This window comes from Molossus molossus, unplaced genomic scaffold (assembly GCF_014108415.1).
Source record: "Molossus molossus isolate mMolMol1 unplaced genomic scaffold, mMolMol1.p scaffold_m16_p_1, whole genome shotgun sequence".
Lineage (NCBI taxonomy): Eukaryota > Metazoa > Chordata > Mammalia > Chiroptera > Molossidae > Molossus > Molossus molossus.
In genome coordinates, this window is record NW_023425344.1 from 116,485,143 (window position 1) to 116,503,040 (window position 17,898).

The following is a 17,898-nucleotide window of genomic DNA, read 5'->3' on the forward strand; positions in this document are numbered from 1 at the left end:
GGAGAGAGAGGGAGAGAAACATCGACGTGAAAGGGACACTCCAGTGGTTCTCTCCCGCGTGACCCAACCAGGGCCGGGGAAGAATCCCAACCGAGGTACATACCCTTGACCGGAATTGAACCCGCGACTCATTGGTCTGTGAGCCAACACTCTAACTGCTGAGCCAAACCGGCCAGGGCCATTATATATATATTTTTAAACTATTACAATTCAACCATAAGAAAACAGAGAAACCCATTAAAAAATGGGTACAAGATCTGAAAACACAAAGAAGCTATACAGATGGCAAATATGCAGATCTTTGTTTCTAGTACCATTCTCCAGTATAAGGAGCATGGTTCCTTGGAGAGAAGGCTGATTCTGGGACTGGGGTAGTAAATATATAATACGAGTCTAGAGAATTGTGTAGTGCCGGAGAGTCAGGAAGCACACACAGTCCACATTCATGGTGGGAGCATGTCAAAGGGACATAGGAATCAACTGAAAGAGCATCCAGTGGCCAAACCTGGAACAATTTGAACAATAAAATAAGCTAAGTAGTTTTGTATTATAACCCAAAGTATAAAATAAATATTCATGACTCCAAACTGATATAAATAAATAAATGACAGAAAAAAAAAAACCAACTAGGAAGAATTTTAAATAATTTATGTAGATAGTTTGCTCTCAAAGAGAGGAAACAGAACTTCCCAACCCCTAACTATGGGCTGCCCATAATCACTTCCTTCCAAAGAATTCAGGGGAGGGAAGGGTAAATTTCCATTGGAGAAACCTGAAAAACACTATCTCAGCCAGGTAATTAAAGTAAACTTCAACAGTGATGTCATGTTAGTTAATAGTATGTACCTCAATCCTAGTCTCATAACTAGAACATTAGACGAACCCCAATAAAGAGGCATCCTACAAAATGACTGATAAGTGTGCCTCAAAACTGTCAAGGTTATCGAGAAACAAGGAAAATATAATAAAGTCACAGCTAAAAGGAGTCTAAGGACATGGCAACTAAATATGATGTGGTATCCTAGACGGGATCCTGGAACAGAATAGGGACGGTAGGTAAAAGCCAAGGAAATCTGGATAAAATATGGACTCGAGTTAGTGAGAAGGTATTGATATTAGTTCATTAATTATTTAAAATGTACTATACTGATATAAGATGTTAATAATAGGGGAAACTGGGTGGAGAGCATGTGGGAACTGTGTACTATCCTCTCAATTTTTATGTATATCTAAAACTTTTATTAAACAAATCAAAGTATTGTTTGGAGGTCTCACAATAATCCAGTGTTTTCTGTTTCTCTGCAGTTTTGAGAGTGTTTGCTGCCTTGCTGACTCCACTTCTCTCTCAGACATCACTTTCGATGGCAATCCCATAGCTCAAGAGTCATGGTACAAACACACTGTCCTTCAGAATATGATGCAGCTGCGCCAGCTGGATATGAAGAGAGTTACGGTGAGAACGTTTCCAAAGTGCTTACCAGGCTGTTTTCCTTAGTGTGGATGAGGAAGTTAGGATGCATATTCTCTGCTTGGAATGCTGCTTAATTTTAATGAGCTAGGGATTATCATAAATGTAATTATGGTATATTTCATAATTATAATTATAGATATTTATTTTTACCACCTTTCCTCTATTCCCAATATCACTGAATAGGGCTTTTAAAATTTTTAGCCTTGCCAACCAGTGTGGCTGAGTGGATTAAGCGTCATCCCATGCACCAAGAGGTCACTAGTTTGATTCCCAGTCAGGGCATTTGCCTGAGTTGTCTCAGTCCCCAGTAGGGGCTATGCAGGAGGCAGCTGATCAATGTTTCTCTCCCTCTCCCTTCCTCACTGTCTAAAATCAATAAAAACATATTTAAAAAATAAAATAAAATCCATTAAAAAATAAATTTTTATAGTAATTATTTTAATTAATCACTATGGTTGTCTTTCATTCTTGCTTAATATCTACCAACAATTTACTTTGTAGTGGGTAAAAATTCTGTCGATAAAGATGAAGAACATAATGCTTAAGAAAGTGCGTCCTGGAGCCAGATTAGTGAAGTCTGAATCCTGGCTATTTTCTAGTCATATGACCTTCAGCAATTTATTTAACCTTTCTATACCTCATTTTCTCAAAATAAAATAGGGATCATAATTGTATTATGCCATAAGGTTGTTGGTAAGGTAAAATAAAGTACTAAATAAACCTTAGGACACAGTGAGGCTCCTAGGAAGCATCATAAGGAGTTGTTATTGATGCTCTACCTCTCAAAGTAGCTATCTCTCTAATTGATTCTACCCCTGCTTATAGGTGTACAATGTACATTAGCACATTTGGGGCTCCAAGAAGTTCTGGAATAAAAAACTTGCCTTAGTTTGTCTCATGGCATCCCAAGTTAATTTGAATATTTTATTTTCTCAGAAAATTCCTTTGAATAATCTCAGACCTAAACTCCTACCTGTTTTCTTACTTCTTGACTGTGCCAGTTTTGAATTCTGAGTGATCAGCTAGGTTTATTCAGTGGCCAGTTGATGATGGCCTATACACCAGCTTCCCCATGTGTGCTTTTCGTCTCTCCCCGAGTGATGTTACAGAAGCTACGATGGCCTGCAGAGAGTTCTGTGCTAATGGATTCGTGAATACCAAGGATCTGGGAGGGTTCTGCCTCTCTTTGCTCCAGCATAGAGGCATGGTTCTTTGTCCTCTCGGTTTGTTCATATCTATACTGTCAATGCTGACTCATACTTTTACCCTTATCTCCATGTCTGTCTTAATTAAGCATCTTGGTACTTCTTATTGCTCTTTCTGATGAAGTTGAGATAGTGGGGTAAGAGGTGAAGCTAACCCATTTATATAAATTAGTACTTAATTATATATAGTACTTAATTATAACCCTTGATTTTGTGGACCTCAATTTAACAGACTTTGGCGTTAATGGACAAAACTTCTGGTCCATAGGTCATACGTGAAAATTAACACCCTGTTAATTTAAAAATGCTTTTAACCAAGATTTGCTTATAATTAAATTAACAGCTTACTTTTTGTTATTATTTCACTGTTATTTTTAGCAAATTTTGGTGAATAGGCCATATGTTAGAAAAATAATGTAGTAATCTCACCAATATAAATAAATATTACATACATAAAACTATAGTCTACATATTTAAATCCAAGAGTTACTGCTCATAAACAATGTTTGGCAAATAATTAGCACCTGATCACACTGCATCATGTGGGGTAATTGGTTCTGCTGTCACCTGGAGTGACTTTCTGTAGAAGTTTTAACATGCGCTGGCCAATGTTTTAGTGTGCGCTAAGGCACGCCCCAGCCGTGTGCCTTTGTTTACTCGATGTAACTGGCAAATGCACGCATTTACTAGACCTATTCAGTATAAATTTAAAATGACTATAATACATATAGAAAACTTTTCTGTGAAATTGAACATTTTGTACATACTTAATTTTAATTATACAAACATTTCTACATAATTAAAAACAGTTAAACTAATTTGTTGATTTTTTTAACATACGTATTCGGAAAACCTATTTTATTGTATAACGAACTTTCGGCTTTAACAGATACCCTCTCACCCTAATTAGTCCATTATTTCGAGGCTTTACTATATTGTGTTTCTTATACTGAGCTTATGTCAGTCTTGTCTACCCAACTAATGACCTTAAGGTTAGAAGCTATTCTTCTTTCTCCTTGTCTAATACATGCAGATGTTCTGTACATGTTCCTTTTCTTCTCGATCTCACTCAACGCTGAGAATGTAGTAATGTTCAGTAAAGACTTACTATTGGTTCAGTGAGATTTACCTACTTCTATTTACCTACTTAAGTAAAGGAGAATAATAGTGTACGTAGTCATTGTCCTGTACACTCATAGAGTATATGTGCCTGGTAAGGAAATGAGGGAGAATCTCCTGGCATGGTAGCAGGGCCAGCTGTCCTGCTAAATACAGGGCAGCAGTCCTTTACATCTGCTCCTCCACTGTTTATTTTAGACATTTTAAAAACTCTTAAATGGAAACAGTCTCAAAGTTACAGAAAAGCTGTACATACAATACAAACAACTTTTTTTCCCCACATGGACCAGGACCAAAGCGGATCTGCCAGACAGTCTGGAAATGGGTCCTTATAAAGTCGCAGGAAAAGCATTCCAGGCACTCAGTGCATAGGAGGAGTTCAGGTATAGTGTGGCAGGGTGCATTGGAGGGGCACGCAGGGCATAGGTGCCCCCGCAGAGGCTGCCACATGCCTCATTCCTGACCAGGTGGCTCAGCTCTGTCTCCCTGCGGAAGAAGCCAGCCTGTGGAGCACAGGGCTGCACTTTCCTCATGCAGCCAGGAGAAGGGCCAGGGCCCAGGCCTGCCATCAGCCTGGCATGAGGCTCTAGCCCAGCACTGGAGCGAGAGCTCAGGCCTTGGGCCTTTTTTTTTATTATTATATTTCCTTGGGCTTGAGAGACTATCCAGTCTTCTTCCTAATCCTTCTCTGGCTTGTCCTGGGCCTTCTCCCTATCCAGTCCCTTTTCTGGATCTTTTGGGGTTTCGTACCCGTATCCTATCTGGTCATTTTACCAGATTTTCCCAGGCTAGACTTGTCCCCTGTATGGTTGCCATTTTGGCTTCTACTGCACCTGCCTCGAAGCTCTGCTTCATTGTCTGGTTTCTACTACACATGTCTCAGCAGGGGAATTTCCCCCTCACTGTTTATCCCTCCCCAGGCAATCTGTGGGAAGGGGTCTGTTGTTCCTGAGGAGATTGGGAGACTGGTCCTTCCTCCCCACTGGGGGAAGGAGGAATGTTAATCCCTTTGGCAGGCAACACTGCTATCTGCTTGAGTGTCTGGAAGAGGCAGCTACCTAGTTAAGCCAGCTTAATTCTATGTCTGTCTCCCTTCTCTTTCATGAATATCTAACTGGCTGCCTACTTTACAGTTGAGAGTAAGCTGCTGACTTGATTCCTCAACAACTCTGGACACTTATTGTGTCTTTCCTATAAGCAGACATTCTCCTGTGTAAACAAAATATAACCAACAAAATCAGGAAATAAATATTGAATAATTAACTAGTGTTTAATTCTCATACCACATTCAATTTTACCAGTTATTTCAACAATCTTCTGTATAGCACAATGATCCAGTTTGGAATTATACATGTTTGGGAGCTAAAATCTATTAATACATTTCCTCCCACCTGCTAAATTAATAACCAAATTAACAGGAGAAAATAGAAACTTAATACATGTGCATGGGGAACTCACATAGATATGATAATTACATGAAAATTCCAAAGACAGGGAGGCAACATTGGGTATATCTTTGGACAAAGGAGGAGGCATGGGGCAATTGGAGTATTCAATTTCAGAAGTAAGAATGGACGGTTTACAGGTAGTTGAAAATGAGGGAACACACTTGGCAGAAAAATCCTAGCCAGGTGACTCAGAAACAGTGTGATACAGAGGGTATCCACCTGTCTGAAGCCCTCTTCTTTCCTGCACTTAATTCAAATTAGGCTAAGGTGACATCCTAAAATCTCCTTTCTGAAGCAGGTTTCTCTGTCTTGGGTAAAAAAAGGGTGAGGGTCAAAGATTCTTTCTGAGTCTTTGTTTCTTAATAAACATCTTAAAGTCAGTGTTCCAAAAAGCAGCTTCAGGGTGGCAGAATCTGGTCCCTTCACACTGCAGATGCATTTTGTTGTCATGTCTCTATTGCCACCTTCCAGGCACAGCTCCTCAGTTTTCCTTCACTGTCATGATTTTGGTATTTATGAAGATTACAGATCAGTTATTTTATAGAATGGACCTCATTCAGGGTTTTTTGTTTGTTTTGTTTTTTATGTTTCCTCATGATTTTTAGCTACAGATCTTTGGCATAAATATCACATGTGATTTTGCATTATTCTCACTGCCTCCTGTTAAGTGATGTGTAAGTTACATTTATCCTATTACTGATGTTATTCACTTTAAGATGGTGCCTGCCAGGCTTCTCCATGTAATCCCGTTCCTCATAAACATTTCAGTTTATTCATTTATTCATATTGGGATGGACCACGGTATTTAGTTTCACTTTTTGTTTATAATTTTTTAGATACTTTAGTGTGGAAACAATATACCTTTTAAAGACTTACTGTAACAGGATTGGTATACAATGGCCCATGAGCTAGTCACTCATTTTTGTAAAAAAAGTTATATTAGAACACAGTCATGTTCGTCCATTTATGTATTATCCACATCTGCTTTGATGCTACAATAGTAGGACTGAGTAGTTGCTAAAGAAACTATATGGCCTACAAGCCTAAAATATTTACCACCATACTAGGAAAGTTTGCTGACACCTGTTCTATAACAATTTTTTCTCTCTAAAAATGATATCTTGATTAAATTTTATGTAATTTATCATGTAAACATTCTAGCAGGGGTGGATTACACAAATATTTAGTGAACTTCTATGAACAAGGGCTGTGGCTCCCAAAGGGTGTGCCAAAGATGCTGCAATCAGCTCGCGGGGGCACTGTGGGACGCTGTTAGTTTTAAGGGAAACACAGTGATATTTGTTATCTGTGAGATACTGTAAAACGTCTAGCTCAAGGAAATTTACCATTTTAACATGAGATCACACTATATTTCTCTCTCTGGCATCATATCTTTCCAAAGCTGACTTTTCAATGGTTATTGTGAAAAAACAAATGCCATGCCACATCAGTGTGGAAGAGGAGGCGAGGGTGGCAATGTCCACTCCAGTTCCAGTGTTTGAGAAGTTGTGTCATGCACTGCAGGTACACATGTTCCATTGGTACGTAGTTGTGGTTATTTAAGAGTGGCACATTTTTTTCTTTTAATTTATATGTATTATTATTATTGTTTTCAAATGACTACTAAGTTGCTAGCACATGAAGACTTGATAAGTTGCTTCCTAACTACAGTAAACAGAGCTGTTGCACATTTCTTTTGACCCAGAGGCACTGTCATAAACTGCCTGAAACCGTCTTCGTCACTTTGAACAGAAAAGTTTCTGTACTAGGGTCTGCGTTAGATACTAGATATAAGATCAGAGTTATAATTTGTGCCCTCTCATTAATTTACAGTCCAGCGCAGAGGCAGGCATGCAGCCAGATTATAATTCAAAATGACTAATTAATAAAATTGATGGATGGATGTGGTGTGCACAGACAGTCACACACACAGCACAATCATATAGAAGAGCAAAGCACTCCTATGTCTTCTGGAGAAATGGGAAAAGTTTCAAAAGAGAAAATACTTGCCTTGAGTCTGGAAGAGTGGCAAAGAAGGAAGATGTGTCTGAAGAACGTTCCAGGGACAGGGAAGGTGGCTGAGCAGTGAGGGTACATGGGGGAGACTAACAGGAGCAAAGGAGGTCTGACAGGCAAGGGTTAAGCCATGAAAGGCATTTTATGTCGTAATAAACAGGTTAGATTTTTGTTGTGAGCATAAGAAGAAGCCTTTGGAGAGTTTAAGGTAGTTAAATTGGAATTGCCTATGGAAAAGATTGTCTCTCTGGGTAGCAGCCCAGAGGATGAATGGGGAGGATGGATTGGGTGATGAGGCGAGAAGCAGGGTAAGAGCTGGAGGTCTAATCTGGAGGAACGGAGAGCCGGTATGGTGCTAAGAGATAATATGAGTTGCTGGCTTCAATGCCTCTTTTGCTTTTTTGACAAAAATGGCTTTTAGTCTGTAAAAAGTAGAAATAAACATTAATAAGGTAAAAGTGGAGCCTAGGATAGGTGAATAAACAAGTTTGAATTCAGACCTGTCTAGAGCAGGGGCTGGCAAACTATATGTAAGGGCCTGATTGTGAATGTTTAGGTTTTGAGGGCTATACATACTCTTTTGATAACTACCCAACTCTGTCATTGTAGTGTGAAAGCAGGCAAATACAGTTCATAAATGAATGGGCATGGCTGTGTTCCAACAAAACTTTATTTACAAAAGCGGGTGGCAGCCTAGGTTTGGCCTCTGGGCTGAAGTTTGCCAAGCCATGGTCTAGAGCACGGATAAAACTAGTGAATGAATTGCTAAACTCTGAAGTTATTTCTGAGAAGCAGTGTAGAATAATGGAGTAGTTGAAAGGTAAGATGAACTAATCTGTCTTTTTATCGCAGAAGGAAAGAATATAAATTCCACAAATTGTAACAATAAACTTGATGTTGATTATGAAAGAAAACGAAATTGGATTATTACAAGATGGGTTGTGAGTACTTAAGGAATTGATCACTAGGAGGCAGCATTAGTTCACTAAAATCAGTTTACACCAAAGTTTATTTTCTATTTTAGATATTATAAATAGCCCCTTTCAGAAGAATGCTATAGATAGATAGTGTTTTGGTACTTAAGCAAAGTAGTTGACAAAGTCTTTTATGAGATCGCTTTGGATAAACCATATGACAACATGGTTAAATGGATTTATGGTTTTATATATACCTACAGAACATGAATTGATTGATTAATACCAGCCTATAGAGAAATCTGTACTATCATGGCATGAGGCTTTTTCCTCAGGCTCATTCTAGTTCAAAGTTTGTGTTTAATGACTGGATGACAATATTTATTTTATTCTGATAAAGTATATGAATGACAAACTGGAGAAGTTAAGAGATCCTGATATATTGGTTGTTCAAATCAGAATCTAAAAGTAATTCAATAATCTAGTACAGGCTTAGCAAACTAGAGCCTGTGGGCCAAATCCATTCTGTAGCCTGTTTCTGTATAGCTCTCAGGCAAAGAATGGCTTCTATGTAAGCATTGCTCTAAAAAAGAAAAACAATATGCAGTAGAGATCTTACATGGCTCACAAGCCTCAAATATCACTATCTAGCCCCTTACAGAAAAAGTTTGCTAACCTATAGTCCAGAAAAATAAGCAGAATTTAGCATGATAAAAAAACAAAAGATAAATTGGAAATTCTATACTTTACTTCACAACAACAAACAAAACAATCCTCAGCCCAAATGCGTTAAGAGAAATGAGAAAGAAAAAAATAGCATTGGAATCGATATGTTAAAATTGAGTTAATTGTGAGATGTGATTGTTAGAAGTTAATATGGTTGAAAACAGTATTCATTTATAGAAATAGAGAACCCAGAAAAATGGAGACAATAGTCTTTAATGGTCAGATTATACCTGAACTGTTAATGTTAGAGGGCTGACAACAAACGAGTTTTTCCAGAGAACTTTGCATGATGCATTGACAAAGGAAAAGACATAAGGAAGGCAGTGCAGGTCCTCATATATTTTCACAACTGTCCAATAAGAGAAAAGACACATTTTGAGAGGCTAGAACAAGGACCATTGCATAGAAAGTTCTGGGAGGCAGACTTTTCTCCTTTTTATTTCTAAGGCTGTATTTTGTGAATGTAGGCAGTATGTTTACAGTTTTGAAACAGATACAATGTCTAACGTCTTCACCTCTGACCCACCCTTAGTTGTCTTAGTATGAATTTATTTATAATTTGCTCTCTAAAAAGTGGACTAGACTATTTGAAGCAGAAGTGAATTTCTTTTTCACTCTGATGATGTGGTCACCATCACTAATGCTCACAATGTGATCTGGTTCTCTTTTTGACATGTGGAAAGATACTATTGTGACCAGTTGGGGTTACCACCTGGGACCTCTGTTCTTCTCATCAGAGCAGAAAATATTTTAAGGCCAACGATAATGAAAGTAAAGCAATCCAGAATTTACTGGACACAGCAAAATCACACTCAGGACAGTGAAACAAGGAAGGACATAGAAAAAGCAACAGGACAGCGTGAGCTGGGTTGCTTTGGCTCAGAGAAGCCAGAGAAAAGGGGGCCTTGGAGATAGTATCAGGGAGTTAGCCCAGGACAAGCTGCCACTGCCCATTGCTCCCTGGTTGCAAGTCTTGTGGGGTCCCTTAGAGGGAAGAAGGGGGAAGGGAATGGCACAGGCTTGCTCTTTTGGTGGAGGGAGGGGGGGAGCAGGACACAAACTAGGTCCTTTTTGTTGGGGATATTTATCTTTCAATTGCAGGTGGGAATCTTAGAGAGGTATTAGGGGAGGGTCTTAATAGAATATTCATCAGCTTTTCAGGTGTGCTTTTTCAGGGTCATGGTGTCTATTGATTGGTCAGTGACAGGGCAGGGGGTCATTAGTCAATGCAACTGGTCCTAAAGCCACAGTGTCACTTGTCTGACTTTGCTGCTTTCTGGAGCCTGGAGCCGAAATACAACTGAGAGACCTAGATGTTATCCATCGAGAGGAAAAAGTCATGGGGGGTCTAAACTGCATGATCATGATGTGCTAGGGAGGAAAGGTTACCTTGAGGGTGAGGTTCTTGTTTTCCCAATTTTGCCCCTTGCTAGACATCTGGGGCTTTCTGCCCTGGAGAGTCTGTACCCAGCCCATTGTCCTTGCTTTCCTCTTGTATTTGGGTGTGGTCATGTAACAGGCTTTGTCCAATGAAATGTGAGCAGAAGTGATATATATAATTTGCAGGCAGAAATATTTAAAAGACTGTGTGTGATTCCCATGCCTTTCTTCCGTGGTCACTGTGGAAGCCTATGATGAGTTGAGGATGCCATCAGATCACAGCACCAGGAGTACTTAGGTTGTAGTGTTCTCTGCGTGACCAAAAAATAGCCTTTTCTTATTGTAAACCAGTGTGAGTTGTGAAGTTGTTATAACAGCATAACCTAGCCTGTTCTGGCTTTTCTCCTTTGGTATGTAACAGCTAATATCCCCGGGCCATTAGAAGTCAGGTGACAGGGCTTCTACTGTTCGCTCTTACACTACCTATGAGCCTAGTAAAAAATTAGTTTTCTCTGTAAAACAAGATTGTTTGAATGAAAAATATGGACCATCTCTTCTAGACAAAAACTGAGATTTTAAAGTCTGTTTTAATACTTGATGTAGTCGAAGAAAACAATGTCCTTTATAACTATCTGTTCTGTTGTTTTTAACTATATGATTAAAAGCCCACTTTGCTGTTTACTTTTATAATTCCACATAAATTTCTGCCTATCTTTATTAGGACCAATTTTATTTAGTTTAGAACAAAACTGATGTATGCATTGTTTTAGAGCCTTCATAATCTGCTAACAGAGTATAATCCAAGTTATCAAACACCTATTAAATCACTGCACTTCTTTGAAATCATTCCTGCAATAGAGCTCCATGACAAACTGAAGTATGAAAAAAATTTATTTATTTATTTATTTATTTATTTATTTATTTGTTTGTTTTGATCCCAGCTAGATCCCTTTCTTTTGCTACATAAAGGGTATGCTTTCATCCCAGAAACTGAACTATTATCATGAAGATGCCAGAATTTCACAGTTTTTTCTTCTTACCAACAGATTTATAGCTTATCTTTAAAATTAGAGGGTTTTTTTGTTTCTAAGTTTAGTTACTCTGTAATTATTTGGGCTGAACTAGTCATCAGATATATAAATTCCTTAAAACACTCAATATTTGAATTGATTTGGCATATATCCAGTTTTCCTAGGTTTGGCTTTCCTTTGAAAGTTCTATTGCCTTTAATAGAAGCTCAGATTCTTTTAGAAAATCTGATGGAATCACCTCTTAAGTATGTGTCGTACGTGATCCATACAGTTTCCAGTACTGTTTGAAATTGGCTCTTTAAATAACCAATCTGTTTCTAGTTCACATTTTAAAGATGAGTCAACAACTGAACATCAGTATAATTTTCTCTTTAAAACCTTTATTCTGAAATAGGCTATACTTAATAGGTACTGAATCAGTATTTGCTGAACAAAAGAATTTAATATAATTATTAATATAGCTATTTTGTGAAGCTGTGAATTAAGGTCCTGAATTTTTTATTTAGTTTATTTTTCCTCATTACCTCTGTTCAGCCTTACATTAAGAATAACTATATTCCATATTGTAAAAGACACTTTAAATTCACCAAATATCACATTAAATTTCTGTTCCCTTTTAAACAACTAAATCATATGGCAGATTACTACTGAATTTTAACCTCACTTTTTCATCTCCATAAAATACATTTAAATATATCCTAATTATAAAAGACTATTAAATCCATTTCTTACAAGACATGGCTTCTGGTCCTGATTCTAGTTTTGTCACTAGCTATGTGACCTTGTATAAATTGCTAAACTTCTTAGAGCATTTATTTCCTCATTTCTAAAATTAGAGGCTTCCAGTGGATACATTTCTAGTTTCCTTTTTAACTCTGTGATAGTTTTCTTTGTGCATGTTCAATATACTTCTTTAGTCTAGGTCTTCCATTGTTTTCAGAAGCATTTATAATAGCTCACCCTCTACAGTACATTTTCATGGCCTCTTTGACCTTCCTTAATGCTAATATAACAGATAATAATAACCTATATGCTGGTCCAGATAAGTAAGCCAGATTATGCTGCAGTAACAACCTCTCTAACCTCAATGGATTAAAGCAACAAAGGTTATTTCATGTTCATACTAATTGCCTATAATATGTGGTCCCAGAACTTTGCTGTGTGTTGTCGTCATTCCAGGACCAAGGTCTTTAAAGTACCCATCATCTGGAGCTTTGCAGATTCTGTGGCAGAGGCACATGAGAGAATACCTACATCATACATTGTCTTTGAAAGCTTCCACCTAGAAATAAACACGTCACTTGTGTCCATATGGCATTGACCAAAGCAAGTCACTCACCATACCTCACTTCAAGGGGGCAAGAAGTACTATCTTACCATGTGGCCTGGATGTGGAAAGACACAGGAATATTTGGTGAACAGTCCTTATGACTATTCATCATGTTTTAAATAAAATGTTGAGTCCGGCTGATGTGGCTCAGTGGTTGACCCATGCACCAGGAGGTCGCTGGTTCTATTCCCAATCAGGGCAAACGCCCAGGTTGTGGGCAAAATCCCCAGTGGAGGGCATGCAGGAGGTGGCCAATCGATATTGTCTCTCATTAATGTCTCTATATCTCTCTCTCTCCCCCTTCCTCATTCTCTAAAATCAATAAAGAAAAAAATTTAAATTAAAAGTTACATAGTTATAATTAACTCAATTAAAATTTGATCATCTTCAGGGGGAAAGCATGCTTAAGATTCTGTATACAGACTGCAACTTTTAAAAATTTCTTTGTAGTGAATATTGTAAGGTGACACAGAAATAATAGGATTTGAGTTAGTATATTGGGATTATGATCGACTTTTAAAACTTTTTAAAACTGTCTATAATGTTATTTCACAGTTTTTAGAATTTAAGATGTTAGACTGGCCAAATCCATTTTAAAATGAAGTAAAAGAAATTATATTAATGGAGATAACTTATCAATATCAATGAAGAGTTTTAAAAGGCTTTCACTCATGTTTTATTATTAAATAAAACTCTGATTAACAACCATAGATAAAAATCAAAATTGTTAAGCCCTGGCCGGTTTGGCTCAGCAGTTAGAGCGTTGGCCTGTGGTCCAGAGAGACCCCGGTTTGGTTTCTGCTAAGGGCACGTACCTCGGTTGCAGTTAGTCCCCAGCCCTGGTTGGGTCGTGTGGGAGGCAACCACTCAATGTGTCCCTTTCACGGCGATGTTTCTCTCTCTCTCTCTCCCTCCCCCCTCCCTTCCACTCTCTCTCAACAAAAAGTGGGGGAAAAAAATCAAAATTGTTAGAAGTATCATTTTGATCCTTTTAAAATCTCCATGATAGAAAATGTAAGTCTTTCTATATGGAACTACTGTGCCCAGTGTACAAAGAAACTTATACAAGCCTGCTCCCCTCTTTTTTCTCCTCCTTATCATTTTCTCTCTCTTGTATTAGCAAGATTTATCTCACATCCAAAAATGAGACTAGAGTTAAGAATGCAGTTTTTTTAGAATTATGAAGAAAGAAGGAAATAAAGAAAAACATGCTTTTTATTTGAGGGCATAGTTTCTATTAGCTAAATACTATGTGTCTTACAAAGAAAACCAGACGTGCAGAACCAAAGATATTTAGCATGAAAAGGGTTAAATACCTAATCATTTTTAAAAATTTCTTTAGGAAGAAGAAAGACGTATGGCATCCGTTGTAGCCAAAAAAGAGGAAGAGAAGAAGCGGGAAAGTCATAAACAATCCTTGCTCAAGGTATTTTCTCCGATGGCTGCATGCCCACACTCCCTGCACTGAAGCTGGCTAATCAGCTGGAAAAGCGGTTTCCAGTCTAAAATGTTCAATCCTATCAATAGGATGTTTTTTATAACACCTCTAAAACTTGTATAAGCTTACTACCTATAAATAGATTTGTGCTTCTGAAATACAGTATAATGTACATTATAAAACACATACAAAGGTTATTTTAAAAGGAAGAAAATATATATATATATAACAGAAGTTATCATTTGTTTCCATACAAATGCATCACCTGTGTTTCCGCATGGCATTTAAAGGTCTACATCCGAAAACTCTGTTAGCTTCTCTGATGTAGAGGTGGTGAAGATTTAGAGAAATTTAGAAATTGACATTTGTTTTAAACTGGTTTTAAGTGATTTAGCATATCAGAAATTTATTTATTTAAATAAAATGTCGTATTTTAAAATATTTTATATTAACATCACAAAGTATAATAAAGACAGCTTAAAACTTATATCTTGTGTTATGCTTTATGCTCTGTTCTAAAGCTAAGTGTGTTGCCCTGATGATCATTACTCATTCTTGTCCTGTCCAGGTGCTTTTCTTTTTAAAATTAAGGTTAAAATAGTGTTCAGAATTTTAAAAATGACTACTACCCATACCAAGTTGTATTTAAGAAATAAGGAAACTTGGTGTGTGTGTGGCGGGGCAGAATATTGTATATCTTATAGGGCTAGGGATTACACACAGGTATATATGCATTTGTAAAAACCGGTCAAAGAGCACGCATTAGTCTGTGTGTTTTACTATGAAAAATACTCTTAAATTAGCAAAAAAGAAAAGCAACTTGGTCCCAAGCCCTCTCAGCTCAGGACGACTACTTCAAAAGTAAGTAGAACTTTCCTTGGGTACTTAGATTTTCCTCACCTGCTGTGCTGATTCCCCACCTTTCGTTTCCCCTTATCCATTCATCAGGGGTGCCTTAGCTTTTTCTTGACATCTCTGCCTTTATATTAATTTAGCCAATAAGATTTTAGTTTCTCTGTTATGGAATATCCCTAATGGTCTGCCAAAAACACATTGGCTTATAGGAAATACAGTTGTAGGCAGTATTTTTTTAATTTATAGGAGCGAGATTTACCATTGCCATATACTAGTGCTGGCAAAGTTTCTGACTTGTTCACTTAGAAAAAGTAGTATTTCTGCTGCTGTCAGATGCATAAGTGAGTGAGTGAATAAGTGAACAAAAATGCATAAACAAGTAAGTAGACTAAAGCTTTCAGACCTGAGGAACACTTATGTGAGCCCAGAGCATGGAAAGGAAGAATAAACAAACTTCAGTCATGATTTAGCTCTAAGCTGGTATAATAGGCCAGAAATCGCACTCGACTTAGCCTTGGAACCTAAATGATTTTGTTAAATACACAATTCGGCTGCTTGTTATCATCAGTATTTTTGGAAATGTGCCATTGAATTTTTAGCAAACATGTTTTTAAATATTTGGAAAATTTTTGTGAAAACTTCAAAAAATAGCTAATGCTTCTCGCAGTCACTACATAGGACTGTTGAATTATGGGGTTTAAATTACTTAGTTTACTTAACTAAGGAATTACTTAGTTTAAAATTTGTTTTATTAGGAGGGAAAGCATGGGAAATCAGGAGACGTGACTTATAGCCCTAACTCAGATTGGTGGTCATGATTCCAAAGGCCCTCAGCATTTGCTGGGGATTGTTTCATGTGACATCATTAAGAAAATGGGTGGGTGGTTATAGAGACAGGAAGAGTGTGCAGACACATACCTTCTGCCTTACTGCTTTTCCATCTACTTCTCTTGCAAGCTCTGGAATGAATGGAAGTGATAGTCATGGCCTATACTGGTGTGGTTTTGTTTGGGCTGTGAAGAATTGACTCAAGTGGTAGAGCTGAAGTTTGGCATCTTCTAAATCAAGTGTCACTTTAATACAGAATTAGTAATATATTGCCATCTAGTTTTAGAAACATGACTGTAATTGATATGCCAAATGCATATATGATCATTGAGCACAACATTTTTCTTTGAGTGTCCCACCCACTTCTGCCTTGCAGAATTTCTATCTTTATACTATGTTCTTTTGCTTCTTTTTTTCTTTTGCTTTTTTCCCTCTTACTCACAGATATCTAGAGTCTTATGTGTCCCCCTGGCCAGCCAGTGATTCCCACCTGACCTCAGGCTACATTCTTATTTTAAGATATGTCTTCCCTATTCCTGGGCCCAGTTTTTTAAAATTATCTTAGTCAACATGGTGTGTATCTGATTTTAATAACCCAAGTAAAGGATGCTTAACCTTGGGGTAGATATAGGAAAGTGTTTACATTTTCAGAGTATCTTGTTATACATTTGTTACTATAGTCAGTGGTGTAAAGATATTTTGTGCCTTTTTTCTAAACACTGATATACCTACCTTATTAAGAATATTTCTGCCCTGGCCGGTTTTCTCAGTGGTTAGAGCATCAGCCTGCGGTTCTGAGAGACCCGGGTTCGGTTCCTGCTAAGGGTATGTACCTCGGTTGCAGTTTGTCCCCGGCCCTGGTTGGGTCATGCGGGTGGCAACCACTCGATGTGTACCTTTCACATCGATGTTTCTCTCTCTCTCTTTCCCCCTCCCACTCTATCTGAACAAAAAATGGAAAAATGTCCTCGAGTGAGGATGAAAAAAAAAAAAAAAAGAATATTTCTCTCTGCCAACATCCAGTCAGCCAGAAAACAAAATGCATGGAGCTCCCATAATAGATATCCTCCATTAACCCACTGCCCCTGCCTCTTTCAAAGTGGCCTTGGTAATGAATAGAAACAAAGGCACTACTTAGGTTAAGAATTGGATTATCCAAATCAGCAAATAACTGAAATAGAATTTAAGGTAAGATGCCTTTTTATTATAGATTTGGAAATATTTTTTGCAGTAGAATAGCAGATTCCTACTTGCTTTAGATAAGGAGGACATATGTAAAGTGTCAAAAAGTCTCAGAAATATATACATACTAAGTATAACCCACTGAACTATATAGACAAATTTGAAATACCAAGCAATAGAAAAAATGCTAAAAACATTTCTAAACACAAAACTGGAACTTTTTAAAAGTTTAGTTTTAATTAGCTTTGTCATAATTTTTTGTTCCTATTCAATGCCATTTCTACATGCTAAAATTTTAGATAACCAAACATAGGCAAAGAGGTGGAACTAAAAATTATTATTCTACATGTGTATATGCACTGAGAAAATGCGCAAAGAATCTTTCTAATAGCCTTCACTGGCTCCAGAGGGAGCAGGTGAAGAGAGGTCAGTATCACACACCGATTTTTCATTGGATGATTAAGAGGAAAGGGAAAGTGTCTATTTTCAGCCTCTGATCTAATTGACATGCCATATAAAATTGTTAACATTTGATCATGTAGAATAGAATAGAATAGAATAGAATAGAATAGAATAGAATAGAATAGAATAGAATAGAATAGAATAGGTGATTATTTTCCCCAATACATTTATATAAGTTGACTAGAAGCATTTCAACCCGGCGCAGTTTCTTTCAGTAGTCCAGATCTGATTTTTCGACAAGTTTCTGTGAGAGAATGGTACCCCAATGCCCTAATCAATGGTTCTCAAAGTGAAGTCCAATAGTAACACCTGGGAATTAGAAATGCAATCTCAAGAGCCCCATCTGAAACCCACTAAATTAGAATGTGGTAAGAACTAGCAATTAGTGTTTTAATAAGCTCTCTTTGTGATTTGAGGCACTCTGAAGTTTCTGAACCACTCCATTAAGGTATCCATTGCATATAACAAATTAAAAATTTTCATATTTATCTAG

General features: G+C 37.4%; 1 protein-coding gene across 1 annotated transcript in view; it reads left to right on the forward strand.

Annotated features, from left to right (window-relative positions):
• The window catches only part of LRRC49 (leucine rich repeat containing 49), a 192,114-nt gene that overhangs the window by 123,456 nt on the left and 50,760 nt on the right, over positions 1–17,898 (forward strand). Inside the window, exons 9-10 of the mRNA XM_036263468.1 lie at positions 1,306–1,453; positions 13,983–14,066. Coding sequence (XP_036119361.1) covers positions 1,306–1,453; positions 13,983–14,066 — 232 coding nt within the window. The remainder of the gene's footprint in view (positions 1–1,305; positions 1,454–13,982; positions 14,067–17,898) is intronic.